The sequence below is a fragment of the Trifolium pratense genome, linkage group LG6, assembly GCF_020283565.1.
Source record: "Trifolium pratense cultivar HEN17-A07 linkage group LG6, ARS_RC_1.1, whole genome shotgun sequence".
Taxonomy (NCBI): Eukaryota; Viridiplantae; Streptophyta; class Magnoliopsida; order Fabales; family Fabaceae; genus Trifolium; species Trifolium pratense.
Window position 1 is genome coordinate 21,298,533 of NC_060064.1, and position 19,610 is coordinate 21,318,142.

General features: G+C 33.4%; 1 protein-coding gene across 7 annotated transcripts; it reads left to right on the plus strand.

Annotated features, from left to right (window-relative positions):
* The first annotated feature begins 8 nt into the window (after positions 1-8).
* On the plus strand, positions 9-14,770 carry LOC123892410 (actin-related protein 7-like). Of its 7 annotated transcripts, none has more exons than XR_006803180.1 (6): positions 31-229; positions 1,667-2,089; positions 3,893-4,545; positions 6,092-6,229; positions 6,318-6,402; positions 13,219-13,257. XR_006803180.1 is itself a non-coding variant. In XM_045942194.1 (6 exons), exons 4-6 carry the CDS (start codon positions 6,357-6,359, stop codon positions 14,595-14,597), a joined length of 432 nt encoding a protein of 143 aa, XP_045798150.1. In that variant the 5' UTR covers positions 31-229; positions 1,667-2,089; positions 3,893-4,545; positions 6,092-6,356; the 3' UTR covers positions 14,598-14,770. The 7 variants fall into 7 exon arrangements, 2 of the variants coding, with proteins under 2 accessions (XP_045798150.1, XP_045798151.1); XM_045942194.1 differs by adding an exon at positions 14,457-14,770 and having other exon boundaries at positions 6,092-6,402; positions 13,219-13,463; XR_006803182.1 differs by lacking the exon at positions 13,219-13,257 and having other exon boundaries at positions 9-229; positions 6,092-6,178; positions 6,295-6,877.
* Positions 14,771-19,610: the final 4,840 nt, after the last annotated feature.

Here is a 19,610-nt window from a genome sequence, read left to right on the forward strand (position 1 = left end):
GTGTGTGCGCTGCTTCAATCTTACGCCAATTGCCAGTAAAGTGAAATGAAAAGAATATAAAAATTCATTCTTTCTTTCTTTCTTCTTCAAGAAACAAGAAAAGAATAAACACGCAAACACACATTGTGGAGTTCGATATCAAACCTCTTTGGATGTTCGGTGTTTCGCTCAATCATCTTTATTATTTGCAAAATCAAGAAACAACATTCAATTTCTTCTGTTTGATACGGTAATTTTCTCAATTTCTTTCCACATATTTGCATGTTGATTCAGATACCCATTTTCTCATTCTTCATTAAAAGAACAAAAGAACCCTAATTGTGCAAAAGTTGTTATGTTCTGTCCCAAAATAACCTAAAAAGACAGTTTTTTGTTTGTCACCATAAGGGAATTTCACTCGTTTTTGCAATTTTCATTCTAACATATTTGCCCCATCTGGTTTATAATCGATATATGTTGGGAACGATGGTGGGTTTCCAATTTTAAAGGGTATAAAACCCTATAAGACTGTGAATCATTGTGTGACGGAATCTTTTTTCATTATCTGAAAAAGGGGTGGAGTATATTGCCCTAGTGACCCTAAATTTGACCGTTGGAATCAATGAAAATACTATGTTTTATAAATTTTGTAACGGATGGATCATAGATACCTCAATGACCATAGATTAAAATTTGGATGAACTTAATGACCCTAGTCCCATGAATGGATATATGTTCTGCTTTGATGATCCGTATTCATAGTCCCTAAATTCAATCATCTGCTTGAAAAAAGGTACAACCTTGACCCTAGTCCCATACAGTTTTTGGAATTTTCATTCCAACATATTTGCCCAATCTGGTTTATAATCAATACATGTTGGGAACGATGATGGGCATCGATAAAAACTTTTAATCTTCTGCTTTGATAAAAAGTGATTGGATGTCTTGACTGCCAAAACATGCTGAACAAATTACTTAATGACCCTAGTCCCTGGATGCGAAAGCTAGTTGTTGCCTTAATTGCTACTCAAGCAATTGTATCTATCGGTGTCCGTTTTCTATTAAAAAAATTATGAATTTTTATTCATAATAATGCATGAATGGGTATATAGTCTGCTTTGATGACCCTTAGTCCCTAAATTCAATTCTGCAATTGCAATTAGAAGTGATTTTGCATTATGAACATAATGACCCTTGTCTCAAATGTTTCATAAGTTTTGTAAGGGATGGATGCCTCAATGACCTTTGAGAAAAATGCATTATAAATTCTTTATTCATAATGGAAAAGTTTGATGGTGGCTTTCAAAGGAAAGAAATTTTAATATGAAATTCTATTCAAAACGTGAATGTGTCTATTGTCTTTTTATGACCCTAATTGTGTAACTGTCACTAGTGGTATGGTATACAAAGTAGGATATACTTTATTCCATGATTTTTGTAAGGAATTGTCTTGGTGGCCCAAAAATGTTGGATGATGCCATATTGTGAAAGCTTGTTGTTGCCTTAAATGGAATTTTAATATAAAATTTCATTCATAATCAATGCAAGGATAATATCTATTGTGCTTTGATGACCCTACTGATAAGGGTTTCAAAGGAATTCTCAGGAACAAAGTACAAAGAAACTAACTTTTTGGAGTATAAACTATTTCTTATAATATCCATCTGGTGTGCATGACATTATGCAGACAACCTATGCTATATAAGGATCCTTGCATAGTGATCAATGGAGGAAACCATAATGAGGTTGTATCTGGTAAAAATCAGTGGGTGTTGGCACAATAGCACTATATTTGTGTTGATAACTATAAATGTAAGTCTTGGATTTAGTAACCGAAAAAAGGTAGAACCTTACCCATTTTTATCGTTCTTGATCATTCAATAAGATTCAATCTCTGCTGAGCATAATAGTGTTCAGGTTCAACATGCTAATAAAGTGGTTACCCAAGGTTCATCGGTGATTTGGAAACCGAAATCTCATGGAACTGTTCTTGGAGGACTGTAACTGAAGTTGAAAGCATGCTGTTGGGTAAAGGGAAGGTTGATGGTTCAGATGCGGCTTCATGCACGAATCAGAGCAACCTTTTGGAAATGAAAAGTCAGATAAAGAGGTATATGATTCCTATCTCAATTTCTTATGTTTTGATTTCATGAGTGGATGTATCAATTTATTAGATAAATCAAACACACTTTTTTCAAGAACAGTCAAAAGAAACTGATATGCTCTCTGCTGAAAGATAAACTTGGTTTGCTATTCCACATATTTCCATTGATGCATGCTCAGATACTCATATTCTAATTCTTGATAATTCAACAACATACAATCTTCTGCTTGATTAAAACAAAATAACCTTACTAATTGGGCAAAAGGTGTTTTGTTCTAAGACCCTGTTTGGTACCAATATTTTGAAAGATAGAACTTTTTCGTTTGCTACGGTAATTTTGGAACCTTCAATCCAATATATTTTCATTGATACATGTTGAGATACCTATTTTTAATTTAGTCAAGAACATTCAATCATTGTGTGACTGAATCTTTTTTCATTATCTGAAAAAGGGGTGGAGTATATTGCCCTAGTAACCCTAAATTTGACCATTGGAATCGATGAATATACTATGTTTTATAATTTTTTTAACGGATGGATCATAATAGATGCCTTAATGACTATAGAGTAAAATGTTGGATGAACTTAATGATGCTAGTCCCTGAATGTGATAGCTAGTTGTTGCCTTAATTGCTACCCAAGTAATTGTCTCTATCGGTGTCTGCTTTTCTATTAAAAAATTTATGAATTTTTATTCATAATAATGCATGAATGGGTATACATTCTGCTTTGATGACCCTTAGTCCCTAAATTCAATTCTGCAACTGCAATTAGAAGTGATTGCATTATGAACAATATTCAATCTTCTGCTTCATAAAAACAAAACAAAAGAACCTTAATTGAGCAAAGGTGTTCTTTTTGTCCCATGACCCTTTTGTTGTTTGGCACCGATTTTTGAAAGATTAACTTTTTCGTTTGGTACGGTAAATTTTGAACTTTCGTTTCAATATATTTGCATTCATGAATCATATATGTGGAGATACCCATTTTTTATTTGGTCAAGAACATTCAATCTTCTGCTTGAAAAAGAGGTACAACTTTACCCATTTTTCTGGTTCTTGATCGTTGAAGAACATTCAATCTTTTGCTTGAGAAAAAAAAAAAAAACCTTAATTGTGCAAAAAGTGTTATGTCCCAAGATCATGTTTGGTACCAATATTTTAAAACAGTTTTTGGAATTTTCATTCCTACATATTTGCTCCATCTAGTTTATAATCAATACATGTTGGGAACAATGATGGGCTTCGATAAAAACTTTTAATCTTCTGCTTCGATAAAAAGTGATTGGATGTCTATTGCCAAAACATGCTTGATAAATTACTTAATGACCCTAGTCTCTGTATGCGAAAACTAGTTGTTGTCTTAATTGCTACTCAAGCAATTGTCTCTATCGGTGTCCGTTTTCTATTAAAAAAATTATGAATTTTTATTCATAATAATGCATGAATGGGTATATAGTCTGCTTTGATGACCCTTAGTCCCTAAATTCAATTCTGCAATTGCAATTAGAAGTGATTTTGCATTATGAACATAATGACCCTTGTCTCAAATGTTTCATAAGTTTTGTAAGGGATGAATGCCTCAATGACTTTTGAGAAAAATGCATTATGAATTCTTTATTCATAATGGAAAAGTTGGATGGTGGCTTTCAAAGGAAAAAAATTTAATATGAAATTTTATTCAAAACGTGGATGGTGTTTATTTTCTTTTTATGACCCTAATTGTGAAACTGTCACTAGTGGTATGAGCTTGCTATAACTCCAAATTTGACGATAAGATGAATATACTTTGTTGCATGATTTTTGTAAGGTATTGTCTTGGTGGCCCAAAAATGTTGGATGATGTCATAATGTGAAAGCTAGTTGTTGCCTTAAAATGCGGGATGATGTCATGCATGGATATTATTTATTGTTCTTTGATGACTCTAGTCCCTAAATGCAATTTTGCAACTGCAACATGAAGTGATTTTGCAAATGCAAAAGGAAATGCGTCCTTGTGTTTGATTAGCCTACTGATAAAGGGTTTCAAAGGAATTCTCTAAGGAACAAATGAATCAACTGAAGCAAAGTACAAAAAAACCAATTCTTTGGAGTCTAAACTATTTCATATAAGGGGATGCTTGCATTGTGATTAATGGAGGAATCCATAACGAGGCTGTATATCTGTTAGTCTTGTTTACTGCAGACCTACTATGAAATCTGATAAAATTCAATCTTCTGCTTGAGAAATAGAAAACCTTTTATTGGTGAACATAGCAGTGTTCAATTTCAGCGGTGATTTTGAAACCGAAATCTCATGAAATTGTTAGTGTAGGACGGTAACTTAAGTTGAAAGCATGCTGGTGGGTAAAGGGGAAGTTGGTTGATGGTTCAGGACTTCAGGTGTTGGTGTTGATGTGGCTTCATGCACGAATCAGAGCAACTTTCTATCCCAAATTTGAAAATGAAAAGTCAGATCAAGAGGTATGTGATTCAGTTTTTATGTTTTGATTTCACATATTTGCATTGATGCATATTCAGATACTCATTTTCTCGTATTCTTGATTATTCAACAATATTCAATCTTCTGCTTGATAGAAACAAAATAACCTTACTAATTGAGCAAAAGGTGTTTGGTACCAATATTTTCAAAGATAGAACTTATCATTTGCTACGGTAATTTTGGAACTTTTAATCCAATATATTTGTTGCATTGATACATGTTGAGATACCTATTTTTCATTATTGATTAGTCAAGAACATTCAATCTTCTGCTTGAAAAAAGGTAGAACCTTACCCATTTTTCTCATTATTGATTGTTCAAGGACATTCAATGAAACTTTAATTGAGCAAATGCACTCTGTCCCAAGAATATTTTGAAAGTTAGTTTTTTTTTCTTCGTTTGGTACGGTAATTATGAGATTTCATTCCAAAATATCGGTTTGCGGTTGAGACTTGTTGTGATACCGATTTTTTAATTCTTGATAATTCAAGAACATTCAATCTTTTGCTTGAAAACACGAAACCTTAATTGTTGAAACGTGTTATGTCCCAAGAATCTTCAATCTTCTGCATATTGGAAATTTCATTCCAACATATTTGCCCCATCTTGTTTATAATCGATACATGTTGGGAACAATGATGGGCTGCTGATTTTATCATTCTTGATTATTCAAAAACCTTTAATCTTTTGTTTCGATAAAAAAGCGAACCTTCAAATTTTATATGGGATTGGATGTCTTGATGCCCAAAAAATGCTGGATAAATTACTTAATGACCCTAGTCACCGAATGTGAAAGCTAATTGTTGCGACTCGAGCAATTGTCTCTATCGATGTCCTCTTTTATGTCCTCTTTTATTCATATTGCACAAATGGATATCTATTTTGATTTGATGACCCTTAGTCCCTAAATTCAATTTTGCAACTGCAATTAGAATTGATTTTGGATTATGAACTTAATGACCCTCATAAAAGAAAAGTTGGATGGTGACCTTTAAAGAAATTTTAATTTGAACTTTTATTCAAAACGTGTATGGTCGCTATTGTCTTATTATGATCCTAATTTTGAAACTGTCAACTGAGACAATTTCTTTTTTATTTTTTTCATTATCTATAAAGGGTGGTATACTGGTATGGTACACATAAGCCCACTAACTCCAAATTCGATAATAAGATGGTTATACTTTTTTCCATGGTTTTGTAAGGGATTGTCTTGATAACCCAAAAATGTTGGATGATGCCTTAATGCGAAAGCTATTTGCCTTAAATGCAATTTTACTATAAAATTTTATTCATTATATAAGGCACAAATATTAGCTATTGTGCTTTGATGTCCCTAGTCCCTAAATGCAAAGTGATTTTGCAAATGCAAAATGGAGTGCATGCTTGTGTTGGATTAGCCTATTGATATTTTCAAAGGAAATCTCTACGGAAGAAACGAATCAACTAAAATAAAGTACAAAGAAACTAACTCTTTGGAGTCTAAACTATTTCTCACAGTATTTATCTGGTATATATGGCATTATGCAGACCACCTATGTCATATAAGGATGCTGGCATTGCGATCAACTGAGGAAACCATAACAAGGTCGTATCTGTCAATGTTTTTTACTGCAGGTGGATGTATAAGATTCAGATAGCACTAGATTTGTGTTGATAATTATAAATGTGAGTATTGGATTTAGTAACTTGAATACATGTGAGCTCTTATAAGTGGCCTCTCGGTTATGCAGCATTTAATCAATCGATCATGTAGGTGGTACAACCACTCTAGTATGCAGCCTACAAACTTGATATGGTGACTGATGACAGTTCTTTCAGACAATATTATTATGTAACAGGTATGCTCTGTACCGACAACCCTGAAAGATATTCTCATGTTTGCTACGGTAATTTTTTGAACTTTCTTTCCACATATTTGCATTTATGCATGTTGAGATATCCATTTTCTCATTCTTGTTTATTTAAAAATATTCAATCTTCGTCTTCATAAAAATGAAAGAAAAATATTCAACCTGAAATTTAGTAAATCAAAATTTAAAAGGGTATACAAACCCTATAAGATTGTGAATCATTGTGTGACAGAATCTTTTTTCATTATCTGAAAAAGGGGTGAGTATATTGCCCTAGTAACTCCAAATTTGACGGTTGGAACGATGAATATAGTTTGTTTATAAATTTTGTAATGAATGGATCATAAATGCCTCAATGACCATATAGTAAAATGTTGGATGAACTTAATGACCCTAGTCCCCGAATGTGAAAGCTAGTTGTTGCCTTAATTGTCACTCAAGCAATTGTCTCTATTGGTGTCCACTTTTCTGTCAAAAAATATATATGAATTTTTGTTTATTCATAATGCATGAATGAATATCTATTGTGCTTTGATGACCGTCCATAAATTCAATTTTGCAACTGCAATTAGAAGTGATTTTGCATTATAATCTTAATGACCCTCTTCCCTTATGTTTCATAAGTTTTGTAAGGAACGGATTGCCTCAATGAGACAATGACCTCAAGAGTAAAATGCAGTATGACCTTAATCGTGGATGGTAGTTATTGTCTTTTTATGACCCTAATCGTGAAACTGTCAATTTGATGATTTTTTTTTTCATTATCTATAAAGCATGGTGTGGTAAACATGAGCCCACTAACTCAAAATTCAACAGTAAGGTCGATTTGTAAATGTGAGAACAAGTTTTCTTAATATGGTATTTTATTATTTGAGTTGCCTTTTCCCCTATATGTATGGTGTAGAATCAGATATAGCTGTAAGTATGCTTCAGAATGAAGAAAAAGCAAATGATTCAACCATTTTATGTTTCTCATATGGTAATGAAAGTACTGATTTGTTTTTCTTTATGCAATTAACACTTGCTATCAATTTCCTATGTGTCGTGCAATTTACGATGTTGCTATATAATTACAGCTCTGTAGTTAGTTTAACGAGAGGATCATTTTTACTATGTTATGTATATGGGAGATTTGGTGCTTAATGCGGTCTATTTTCGTTTTTGAGTTAAGGTCTATTTCAATGATCACATATTACGAGATAACGAGATTACATTATGATGGTTGCTGTGTGACGGGAAGTTCTGTTATAATATGCTTTGAATGCTTGTTTAAAAATTGATCAATTACACAAAAATAAGTAGCTGGGAAAGTGTTACTTTATGGCATGTATGGTTGATTTCGGATTTTGGAAGAGGGTTACAAGGACGAGCGACTCGGACTTTAATAGGTTTATGCTCTCATAAGTCTAAAAATGACAATGTTTTATGTCATTATATAAGTATATGGATAATTAGTTGCCTTGAAATTGTCTGATAACACTACCTATAAATCGACCAAGTGCATCTAAATGCTAATGTTAGGTAGCACTTATTAAGATTTCTTGTCTCGGTTTCAAAATTTTGATGTTTACATCCTTGCCTTTTCCTTCTTGTGTCGGTTTCAACAGTGACTATGATGGCACACTAAAGGAAGCATTGTCAATTTACTCATAATTTAAAAGTAGCCTGATGCCTTCAATGTTTATATTATATTGTTGGAAAATATTTAGTTTTCTAGTTTGTTATTTCTAGGAGATTCTAAGCTTATCTATTATTTCCTTTTATGTTTGTACTCTTCCTATTTAAACCAGCCTTAAGCTGAGGAATAATACACAATAGTATTTACTTATTATTTTCTACATGGTATCGAGAGCTCCCGATTTTGGGGGTCTCGCTTCCGCAAAACCCTAGCCGCCGTCGTGTTTACAATCTGACCACGACGACTGATTTTGTGTGCGGCACTGTTCACCCGTGGTACTGTTCACGCGCACTGTTCATTCAAAATACTGTTTATCGGAGGCACTGTTCATATGTACTGTTCACGTGATTACTGTTCGCGAGTACTGTTCACCGTCGTTACTTTTCTTTGCTGCTTCCGGTACTCCTTGGCTAAGATTATTAATTATGACGTTTTTTTATTCTCGACGACGATCATCCACTTTCAAATACCGTCGTGAATGCAAATATTGTCATCGTTTGGGACATACTATTTTTCAATGTTGGAAATTACATGATCCTCCGCTACCTTCAAATCAGAAGAACAAAGGTGGAGGTGAGGGTCATACATTCCAAGCCAGTAATTCTGATCAAGAGCATCAGTCTTCTTCAATTCAGCTTTCATTCACGATGGAACAACTAGACAGACTGTACAAAATTCTTCAATCTAACACTCTTTCCGGCTCTGTTGCCCCCAAAGGTACTTCTGCCCTTTTTAGTGTCAGTCCCAGTCGTGCTTGGATAGTAGATTCGGGTGCAAGTGATCACATGACTGGTGATTCTACTCTGTTTTCTTCTTATAGTCCATGTACAGGTAACCATAAAATAAAAATTGCGGATGGATCCTTTTCAGCCATTGCGGGTAAAGGTTCGGTTGTGTTGTCTCCAAGTCTAACCCTTAAAGATGTTCTTCATGTCCCAAATCTATCTTGTAGTCTCATGTCTGTCAGTAAATTAGCCCAAGATAGAAATTGTCAAACTAATTTTTTCCGTACTCATTGTGTTTTTCAGGATTTGAACTCGGGGAAGATGATTGGTAGTGCTAAGGAGAGTGGAGGACTCTACTACTTCGACATTGAACCTGAATCACAACTACCTTCCAAACCAATAAGTTCATGCTTTGAATCTTTTTTAGTTTTGAATAATAATAATGATGATGTTATGTTATGGCATTCACGATTAGGTCATCCTAGTTTTCGTTATTTAAAACACTTATTTCCTGAGTTATTTCGTAATAAGGATTTATCTTTGTTTAAATGTGAAGCATGTGAATTTGCAAAACATCATCGTTCTCATTTTCCATTACAGCCCTACAAACCATCAAAACCTTTTTCTGTTATTCACAGTGATGTTTGGGGCCCTAACCGAACGAGTACACTTTCTCATAAAAAATGGTTTATCACATTTATAGATGATCACTCAAGAGTTAGTTGGGTGTACTTGTTAAAAGGGAAATCTGACGTTTGTCAGGCCGTAAAAGATTTTGTTAAAATGGTGCAAAATCAATTTCAAACAAATATTCAAGTATTTAGAAGTGATAACGGCAAAGAATATTTTAACACAATGTTGAGTGATTTTTTTCGTGAAAATGGAATTGTGCATCAAAGTTCATGTCCTAACACTCCCCAACAAAATGGAGTTGCAGAAAGAAAAAATAGGCACTTGTTGGAGGTGGCTAGAGCTTTACTTTTCGCAAGTAAAGTACCAAATTATTTGTGGGGTGAAGCAGTTTTAACTGCTGCATACTTAATTAACAGAGTGCCCTCCAAAGTTCTTAATTTTAAAACTCCAATTCATATTTTCAAAGAATGTTTTCCTAATGATCGTGTTTCAAACGATTTGACCTTAAAAATCTTTGGTTGCACTGCATTTGTTCATGAACATAAGAATATTAGCAAACTCGAACCGCGTGCTATAAAATGTGTTTTTGTTGGGTATTCTCCAACCCAGAAGGGATATAAATGTTTTGATCCAAAAAACCAGAAAATGTTTGTCACCATGGATGTTACATTCTTTGAAAACAAACCTTTTTTTGACACGCATCTTCAGGGGGGAAATTTAAATGAAGATTCGTCTCAAATTGAGGACATGAGTTTTTTTAACTCGTTTCAAACTGAGGACATGAGTTTTTTTAATAATTTATCTTTGCCGGTATCACAAAGTTCTAAGACTTATACTTCTGCACCAACGAAAAATGGCCATGATTTTTTATCTAATCCTACTCCTGTTATGAGTAGTGAGCTTGGTGAATCCGAGCCTACATTTTCTCATGAAGAAAACAATGAGAATCTTGAAAACAATGATAATGATGATCTAATTGAAATGCCACAAAATAATGAGTCATATAAAGATAATAGGTTTGAAGCAGGAAACAAAACTTGGAAAGGAAAGGTTTTTGTGAGAAAGAATCACAAAGAAAGTGATGAGTCCACATCTCAACACTGTCATGAATCTGAACTGGGGGATGATCAACTTCCTAAAAAAAGAAAAGGTAAGTCTATCTCTGTTTCTGAGAGTCGTATTTTGTATCCTGATATCGATGATCCTGTGGCTGTTAGAAAACCTGTTAGATCTTGCACTAAATATCCATTGTCCAATTTTATATCATATTCAAATTTGTCTTCATCTTTTTCTGCCTTTACCTCAAAATTGTCTAGTGTAGAGATTCCAAAAAATATACAGGTTGCTCTAGAAGTTCCAAAGTGGAGGGAAGCTGTACTTGAGGAGATGAAAGCTCTTGAAAAGAACAAAACCTGGAGTGTTATGACACTACCGGATGGCAAGAAGACGGTTGGATGCAAATGGGTGTTTACTGTGAAGTATAATTCAGATGGGTCAATCGAAAGGTACAAGGCTCGATTGGTGGCTAAGGGTTTTACTCAAACCTATGGTATAGACTACTCAGAGACTTTTGCTCCTGTTGCAAAATTGAACACTGTCAGAATTCTCTTGTCTCTTGCTGCTAACTTAGATTGGCCCCTACATCAGTTGGATGTTAAGAATGCCTTTCTCAATGGTGATTTAGAAGAAGAAGTATATATGGACATTCCTCCTGGCTTTGAAGACAAGTTTGGATCAAATGTATGCAAGCTAAATAAGTCTTTGTATGGATTAAAGCAGTCTCCTAGAGCTTGGTTTGAAAAGTTCACTTATTCCATGAAGAAACAAGGATACATTCAAGGACAAGCTGACCACACCTTGTTCACAAAGTTCTCCCAAGATGGAAAAATTGCTGTCCTAATTGTTTATGTTGATGATATCGTCCTTACTGGAGATGATATAGTTGAAATGGCAAGAGTAAAGGAGAAATTAGCATTAGACTTTGAAATCAAGGACTTGGGATCCATGAGATATTTTCTTGGTATGGAGGTTGCTCGATCAAAAGATGGTATTGTAGTTTCCCAGCAAAAATACATTCTAGATTTATTGAAAGAAACAGGAATGAGTGGATGTCGACCAGCAGATACTCCCATGGATCCTAATGCAAAACTTTGGGAAGAAGGTAGTGTTCCTGTTGATACTGGAAGGTACCAGAGATTGGTTGGGAAACTGATTTATTTGTCACACACTAGACCTGACATTGCTTTCTCGGTTAGTGTAGTAAGTCAGTTTATGCATTCTCCTTTTGAGGAACATCTTGAGGCAGTCTATAGGATACTGCGATATTTGAAAGCAAATCCTGGAAAGGGATTATTTTTTAAGAAGACTAATGAAAGAAATGTGTCTATCTTTACCGATGCTGATTGGGCAGGTTCAGTCACTGACAGAAGATCAACCTCCGGATATTGTACCTATGTTTGGGGTAATCTTGTGACATGGAGGAGCAAGAAACAAGGAGTTGTAGCAAGAAGTAGTGCAGAAGCTGAGTTTAGAGCTATGGCTCAAGGTATTTGTGAAGGATTATGGATCCACAGAGTCCTAGAAGAGCTTAAGATGAAAATTGAGCTTCCATTGAAATTATACTCTGACAGTAAAGCCGCTATTAGCATAGCTCATAACCCAGTTCAACATGACAGAACCAAGCATATTGAGATCGATCGACATTTCATAAAAGAGAAGTTAGATGCCGGAATCATATGTCTACCTTTTGTAACTTCGAGTCAGCAAACTGCAGATATCTTGACCAAAAGCTTAGCAAGACCCACCTTTGAGCATTTGATCGGCAAGTTGGGCATGATAGATATCTATGCACCAACTTGAGGGGGGGTGTTGGAAAATATTTAGTTTCCTAGTTTGTTATTTCTAGGAGATTCTAAGCTTATCTATTATTTCCTTTTATGTTTGTACTCTTCCTATTTAAACCAGCCTTAAGCTGAGGAATAATACACAATAGTATTTACTTATTATTTTCTACATATATGAATTAAATTTTATTCAATCATAATAATAGAAGCGATGGATTTGTTGTGATTTAATGACCCTGAATGCGACGGAGAATTGCCACTGTGAGATGGAATACAGGATGTCCCAAACTGAATTATGGAAATTATTAGTTCTATAAATATTTCAAGTATTTGGATTCTTTGGTGACCCTAAAGAAAACGTTGTGAATGAACTAAACTCATAATTTTAAATTTGGATGCTGTCTTAAATGGTATTTTGGTATGTGAAATTTTATTCCTATAATGGATGAATCTATTGTGCTTTTATGATTCTTACTGCAATCCTAGATTGAGAATTGTCGCATGAGATAGAACATGAGATGTCTCGATGATTTGAAATGAATCATTTATATTATTTGTTCCATGAATTTTTGAAATGTTGGTATGCCTCAATGACCCTAAAGGAAACATGAATATTTTACTCATAATGTAAAAGTTGGATGCTGATGTAAATGAGACATTGATATGAAGTTTGATTCATAATATAAGAGATGAATTTGTTGTGCTTTTTTATGACCTGAATTGAATGCAATTCTAAAATGTAAATTGCCACTGTAAAATGAAATATGGGATGCTTCGGTGACCCGAAACGATCCCTGAATATTATGTTCCATGAATTTAGAAATTGTGAGATGCCTCAATGTTGTACTTCTAATATGAACATGTTCTTGAGCATTTGCTTTCTGGTTATTTTGTATATCGTCACATTTTTGGTTTTATAAATTAGATATTGCGCCTGTGATTGAGGGTGCTGTTCACCACATCGGTTCAAGAAGATTTGAGTTTGGAGGTACTGATCTAACTAATTTCCTGGCTCAAAAACTCGGCAAATCAAATCCGCAAGTAAATATCAGCATGTCTGATGTGGATCAAATAAAAGAGCAATATTCATGCTGTGTTGAAGATGAGTTAGCTTATCAGAAAACCCAATATTCTTGTCCTGTGGAGAAACATACGCTTCCTGATGGACAGGTCTGCTTTCCAGATTTCTATGATAGTTTGACTTGTGATACTGACTAATTTGCTATCCGTGATTTTTATGTTATTTTTTGATTATTTGGTATTATGTTACGCAAATTAATACTGACTGCAAGAATGAGAAGGAATTTAAAATGAAAGGGAAGGTGGGGGTGAAGAATATATAAGGAAAGAGACTAAGGCTATGTTTGGGGAGAAGCATGCTTATTTTTCATTTCTAAGTTAAAGAAATTATAAAATGTTTCTTAACTCGATTACAAGGGTGATTGAAATATTATACGGTTATCTATCATGCCATTCTTCAATTGTTTTTAAATTCTCAAAATATATGTCTAAGATATAGACTTAGCCATGAAGTAGCTGATGTTGGTTACTTCATAACACATTCTGTTCTTAACTTTTCATGTGTAGCGATCAAAATCTTATGTTTCTGACTTATCATACAAATTTCTTTTACCATGTTGTATGCTTTAACTAGCTTGTTTTGGGGTAGTCCGTTGCAAGTTCTCTAGAAGAAGCTCAGATTGTTAAAACTTGTATATGAACATTTCATATTCTTTTAGGAGGGGCTGTGTAAAATTATGTCCTTGAAGGGTGCTCAAGCTGGCTATTGACAGTGCTGCGTTCCCAGCAACTTTTTTCATGCCAATCCGGCAACAGTCATCTTCTATTAACTAGACCACCTTGAAGGTTAATTGCCAAGAGCTTCTTTTTTGACATCCCATATTTCTAAAAAACCACACGTGTGTCCAGAAGTATACCTCTGGAGGGCAACAGAACTGTATTTTTTTCCGGAAGTATAATTTCGAATTTACTTTGGGGGGCGGGAAAAAGACTCCTTATCAGGGTAAAAACTTCCAGACTTGCCAAATTTTGTTCCCTTGCCCTTGCCAGGCTTACTTGTTAACTGTGTTTTCACATTTGAATTTCTAACAATGGATCTTCAATAATTTATGGCTTAATTTGAAGGTTGAATTTGTCTTATAGGTGATAACAATTGGGAGAGAAAGATGCACAATTGGCGAAGCTTTATTCCAGCCATGTCTGTTGGGTTTAGAAGCTCATGGCATTGTTGAACAGCTTGTCCGTGCTATGATTGGTTTGTGGTGGCACTTCTTCTATGATTGATAAACTTTTCATCTTTGTTAGTTATGGTTAATTTAGTATAAACTTGACGTTCGCCTTTGTTTCTAAGGATCCTGAATATAAGGGAAAATTTATAAGGATCCTGCGGACAAAACAGCTTAACATTGGACATTTTTGGACTGATAAATATCACAGTGCGCGTTTACAAACCTGAATAGAAACTATAAGTAGTAAATTTGTAAATTTCGATCTAGAATTATTGGTCGAAAATCCAGTGATTTCACATTGTGAATATTAGTTTTGATTGGCCAGACCAGATAAATTTGGGGACCGAAGAGGCAGGTCCGACCCAAATTAGGATAGCCCTTTTGGGCTACATTACCTTGTTCTATAAGGCTCACCTGGCATAAAGGATAGAAGACTAATGACTACTTCTTTTAACTATACCCCACATTTTATGGTTTTCCCCAAAATACCCCCACTCACTATTTCTTTTCCCACACCTTCACATTCCATGGTACACTGTAAACTACGTGCTTATGGCACCCTTTTTCTAGAAATGTGTGAAGGGTATTTATAAAATTGTAGATCTATATGCTTAGTCTGGCCTTTGTTTTCCTTGATCTTGACATTTGTTAGGAACTTTGTCAAGGAGATAAAACCATATATGATATATCAAAGGTTTTTGATTTGTTTCTATGTATGTTTTACGCTGCAAGTGAACATAAGGTTTCTACTACTTTTTTTCTTGTGTGGTGTAAGTGCAGATATGGATGAAAGGCATCTGATTTTATCATATATCAAGGTTAGCTATTGCTATTTTAGTGTGTATAAATTTTATTATTGTATTAATTAGAGATTAGAAGCCAAGAAATATCAAACCTGATTTCTCCAGACGTCGTGCATCCTCGAGGTCGCGTTTGCTTGGTCCCACCACCATGCCCATCCTCTTCTCCATGACTTCCCTTTCTATCCTTTTCGCACCCGACCACTACCAACCTCCGGTGTGACAAAAGGTTGTGTCCTCTCGCAATGTGAGCTTTGACCGCCGATGACAGCAATGGCTGCCCTTTTTTTGGAATTGTTCTTTCAGTAAATAGAAATGTTAGTTTAACTTGGGAGAAGATTAAATGTGAGCGAGAAGGGATTGAGAAGATGAAGGAGGGAAGAATGAGGAAGAAGGGGTTTTTAAATAAAAAATTCTAACTTCCAAAAAATATGAAAACTAAATTAAAAAATAATAATATAAATAATTAATTTATATATGTGTGTAATGATGTGGTAGCCCACATCGTTTAAAGTGTCCACGTGTCGGTGACACATGGATTTTTGTTAGTCAATTAACCATTGACCTGACTATAGGGACTAAATGTACAAACGGTGATATTTAGAAGACTATAAAGTGCAATTTTATTTTACGGGGACTAAAAACAAATTCTAAGATTTTAGAGGGACTAAAAATATATTGGGTAAATAGGGTTTTACCCCCCTGCAAAATAGGCCAGTTTTGCGTTACCCCCTGCAAATTTTTTTTTGTGATTACCCCCTGTAAAATGAAGATTCCATCATTTACCCCCCTCAGTCGACAACATGGATGTTGACTGGACAAAATTGATGACGTGGGATACATGTGTGGCTTTTCATTCATTTTTTATTAAAGTTTTTGTGCCACGTAAATAAATAACTTAATATAATTATTAATTTTTCAAAAAGAAAAAGAAATTAAAAGAAATTGTTAATAGAATTTATTTATAAATATTCTTGTTCTTCTTCTTCTTGGTGTAATCACAAATCAAATCCCACACAATCAACAAAATCTTCTTACCCAAATTTCTCTCAAATTTCACATCTTATTAACAATCCTAAATTATTTCTCTTCTATAATCACAACTATACGATACAAAACTAAGCCAAAGTAACAAAAAATTTAAACTTTCCAAAACTCTTCAATTCTTGGATGAAGGTTTGAGTTATTAATTTAAGTTTAATGAATATTTTTCAGATCTACAGTTTGATGAACTTTTTTGTGTTAACAAGGAATATTTTCCGGAACTTTAGGTTTAATGAATATTTTCCAGATCTGAAAACAAAAATTAAAGGTGACGATGAAAGTTTCTGTGGGTTTCAGCGAAGGTGACGATGAATGTTTATGTTGGTTTCGTTCAAGATGACAGGTTTAGATGATTTGGGTTTGAGTGATGAAGATTTGGATTTGAAGATGATGAATAAGTGAGTGATGAAGATTTAGGTGTTGAGTATGTTGGTGTGTTGATTGATTTTCTTTTCTTAGAGAAGGGATAACTTTTGTTGTTTTTGATTTTTTTTTGGAGAGAAGGATGAAATTATAGCAATATTGAAGAAGATGAACCTTCAACCCCAATTACTATCGTTTTTTTCTTTTTTTTTTTTTTGGTTTTTTTTAATTAAAAAAATAATAATTATACAATCATTAATGAATTGACAATAAAAAAATAAATATAAAATGAATTCATTCCACTTGTACGTGCCACGTCATCAATTTTGTCCATACAACATCCATGTTATCGACTGAGGGGGTAAATGATGGAATCTTCATTTTACAGGGGGTAATCACAAAAAAAAAATTTGCAGGGGGTAACGCAAAACTGACCTATTTTGTAGGGGGGTAAAACCCTATTTACCCAAATATATTTAATCCTTTATAATATTACATGTTTGATTGTTCCTTTGTCAACACTAAGCAAATTTTCCCCATCCTATGCAAATATTTTTCTACAAATTGTGGGAACAACTCTTAATATCTATCTTTGTCACATTCTATAATTCTACTGCTTTTCAGATAGGTATTTGGTGTAGAACCAACTGAAAGTGAAGTTCTATATATTTGTTCTTTTGTCTACAATCCTCTATATAGCTAATTTAGTGTGTGTGTGTGTGTAAATATTATGCTCTATTGTTGTGTGGATTTAAGATTAGAAATTAAGACATCCAAAGACCCATTTTAGTATTTAATCAGTGTGTCTGATTATGTAGACCAGTAGATGTACCTTATTACATATGATTAACAAGAGAATTGGGACTCATCCAACTTGATTCAGGGAAAATGAAAACTTGGTGAAGGGACTTGTGCAGAGATGTACTGATTGGACAAAACATGCAGGCTGCAGCTACAAAGTCGGTCAATAGTGCCGGTTTAGTTTCAGATAACTGGATTTAAACCAATTTCTTTATTAAAACTGGTTTATTTTTAAAAAAATTGGTTTTAAATCAGTTTTTTTCTTTTTTTGGTAAAGAAGAACTGATTTTTATTAGTAAAGGATTTTTCTTATTTTCAAGATATTTTAATTTTATTTAAATACATTAACATTAATTAAATTATTAAATAATTATATTAAGAAGTGGTAGCAGGGTGGCTGCCGGTGGTGGTGGATGGCGGTGATCGGTAGCTTTTCCGGTAACATGTTGCGGTGGTCCGACGGTCCACGGCGGCGCTCCGGTGGCCATTGGGCGGAGCTCTGGCCGGAGGCATTTTAATATTTTTAATTAATATAATTAGCTTAATTTATTATTTTTATTAATGATAAATTTATCTATTTTAAATAAAAATTGTTAAAGATGTGAGTTGAACCCATGCCCTTTAGTTTGGAATAACAACTATATGCCGCTAGACCAAATAGTTTCATTTGTTATTATTTTATATTTTTGTATGTCTGTTAAACTGTTTTTTTATATTCTATTTTAAATTAATTGAAAAAATAATTTTGATTAAAAACTTGTAGAAAGTTTATTTTTGTTAAAGAATTTAAAAAGTGGATCATAAATTTGAACTAGAACTGGTTTTAAACTGAACTATAATTGGTTTTTAAAAGTGGTTCAGTTTGAAACCATATCAAATGGTCCGGTTTAAAATATGGTTCAATGTAGTTTGAATTACAATTTGGTCCAGTGAACTGTATTTTTGAACACCCACCCCAAATATTACTTTGTTCCTTGATTTTTGTAAGGGATAAGATATCTTGATTACCCTAAAGTAAACTAACATTAGGTGCTTTTGCAATTATAAATATGTACAAAGTAATAAATAAAATTTTAAATATTAATGGTGACTCAATATATTAGAGATGTGGTTTGCATCATGCATAAAATTTTATTTGTCGAGTGTTCTAAGTTTTCTTTATCATGACAACAAGTATCATGTATGATTATGTGATCATTTTACTCCTTTCAGGCATACATAAACCAAAGGACTTGTTAAATTACTCTCAAGAAGTCTGCAATTATTTTTTAGGTTAAACGTAGTTTTGGTCCCCCTATTTTGTTTTACGAAATTTTGTTCCTCCTATTTTACAATGAAGAGAAAGAACACACACTCTTAAATTAATTTTAATTTCTTAGTTTATGTTTTTAATTTAAGAAATAATAAAATATGATTTAAATGATAAATAATTAAATTAAATATGATATGGCAACCTCATAAGCATATATCACGTACCATTTCATTTAAATAATGTGTCATGCCATAAAAATTGAATAATAAATGAAACTGGTGTACCAAATGTTTGCAATTTTTAATATAGGAGACCAAAATTGCGCAAAAAATAAAATAAATGGGATCCAATTTGTTCATTTTCAAAATAGGGGGACCAAAATTGCACAAAACAATAGAGGGATTAAAATTGCGCATTTTATAAAATAGAGAGATGGAAACTATATTTAAGCCCTTATTTTATACAATTTTTTTTGGAATCTTGTTAAGTTGTTATGTTAATTGGTAAGTATTAATTGTCTAGTATATTCTTAATTAATATCTGTCCATTAAAAAGTATTAATTTATAAGTTTTTTTTTTGATAAGCATATTAATTTATAAGATAAATTTAATATGATTTTGTGTTACAAACCACAAAAAAGTAAAAATTACTATAAAAGAAATGTAAGAAAAATGACCATTTTTTTTTTATTTAAAAAAAGGAAAATGCTAATATGCACGACACACAATGCTCGTGCAAATCCGACGACAGGTTCAAATCTTAAATTCTATTTTTTTTGCTTCCCAAATTAACCCTTATTTCCCAAAT